This window comes from Acanthisitta chloris, unplaced genomic scaffold (genome assembly GCF_000695815.1).
Source record: "Acanthisitta chloris isolate BGI_N310 unplaced genomic scaffold, ASM69581v1 scaffold3441, whole genome shotgun sequence".
Lineage (NCBI taxonomy): Eukaryota > Metazoa > Chordata > Aves > Passeriformes > Acanthisittidae > Acanthisitta > Acanthisitta chloris.
This window is the reverse complement of record NW_008657467.1, coordinates 40,860-42,557: the sequence shown is the minus strand read 5'-3', so window position 1 is coordinate 42,557 and position 1,698 is coordinate 40,860. Positions and strand designations below refer to the sequence as shown.

The window sequence follows — 1,698 nt, the reverse complement described above, 5'->3', positions numbered from 1 at the left end:
CTACATCTGGCAATCAGCAATTCAGCAACATCTAGGAAATACTAAGGAGAATTTCTGGTTCTGTTGTGAATAGACCATTGGAAGTGAATTTATTTTTTTTCTATTCCATATTTGTGGATAATATTAACAGACCTTAGAATTCTGCTAGAAGAAATCCTTTATCTTTTTGCACATTTCCCTTCTCCCTTCCTACATTATTCTTTATGTTGTTAATATTACTCATCAATTTTAGAGTACAGTCTCTAAGAAATATATTACAAACTGTAGAGTATACAGCATTTCTGAATTTTTACAATAGACAAAAGCAGGCTGCCTGGTAGTCATCCAACTGAAACTAAGTTTTATAGTGCTAGGCTTCTGGAAATTACGGAAAACATTAGGTTTTCTTGAGCTATATTTGATAGTTATTGATATATTCTTTTAAATTAAGCATAGGTGATCTAAAATGATCTCTGCCATACCTTTCAGTAAATTTCATTGAATTTGTTATCTAGTAGGCAAGAAGATAATACTTTTATTTTTCACCTGAATTCGCTGAAGCAGTGCAGAAACTTGAGATTACCATCAATGCAATTGTTTATTGAATAGGCAGATGTTCTGCACGTAGAGAATTTTAATTCTAAAATGTTCTCATGTGCATGGTCATCATCAAGCCAACATGTTTAGTAAGATTTATACATTGTACAGTGGTTGTTCAAAGTTATCAGAGATACTCATTTTATGGATTGTGTTTTAATGAACAGAACAAGAATTGCATTTGAACTCAAGCTGCAAAAGGCAAACAAATCGACGGATTTACGTATCCCTTCTTCTCTGTGTACAATGTTTAATGTCTTAGTCGATGCCAAAAAACAGACAGCTAAACTCTGCATACTGGATGGGGGGCAAGAGGTAAGTGGAATTTTGTGCGTCTAATTCCTATGTTCGGTTGATCTGAAAGATCTCACACTGCAGAGAGTCCCTAATAGATTCATTTCAAGCTAACTGAAATGCATCACATAGCTCTGTTTGTACAGAATCATGCGTCAGCTGCTTCCTGGAAGCATCATGCAAGACACAACCCCTTGTCTTCCACCAGAGGAGACACAGAGTGCTTCTGTAATTTATTTGCTTTGACCTGTGAGTCTGTTAAAACTTCAGAGAATTTCTTGACTCACAGCCTGTACAGCAAATGTTGGGTTACAACAGAGAAAGAGCCCACTTCAGGACTCTTCTGTAGTATTAAAATAGAGCCAAAACATTGGCCTTTGCAGCCAGGTTTTAAATGAGTAAGGCTTGGTTTTAAATGGCTCATAGACCCAGCATTCATGCCTGTGAATATGCTGAAAATAGAGGTAAGAAAGAATCGCATAAAATCACGTAATTTAATGGGATTTTTTTATTTGGCCTCAAGAGACTGGGGCGATTTTAGCAGTAGTTGCTGCCAGGACTGTGGATACGCCACAGTGGAGCACCGAAGTGCTTTTGAAGGATATGTAGACTTCACTGGCTCATAGACCCAGCATTCATGCCTGTGAATATGCTGAAAATAGAGGTAAGAAAGAATCGCATAAAATCACGTAATTTAATGGGATTTTTTTATTTGGCCTCAAGAGACTGGGGCGATTTTAGCAGTAGTTGCTGCCAGGACTGTGGATACGCCACAGTGGAGCACCGAAGTGCTTTTGAAGGATATGTAGACTTCACTGTGCTCTTCCC

At 37.6% G+C, this 1,698-nt stretch overlaps 1 protein-coding gene across 1 annotated transcript in view; it reads left to right on the top strand.

The window, feature by feature from the left end:
• LOC103811720 (calcium-dependent secretion activator 2-like) overlaps positions 1–1,698 on the top strand; it is a 132,549-nt gene that overhangs the window by 92,934 nt on the left and 37,917 nt on the right. The window contains exon 18 of the mRNA XM_009084709.1: positions 744–891. Within this exon, the coding sequence (XP_009082957.1) occupies positions 744–891 (148 nt within the window). The remainder of the gene's footprint in view (positions 1–743; positions 892–1,698) is intronic.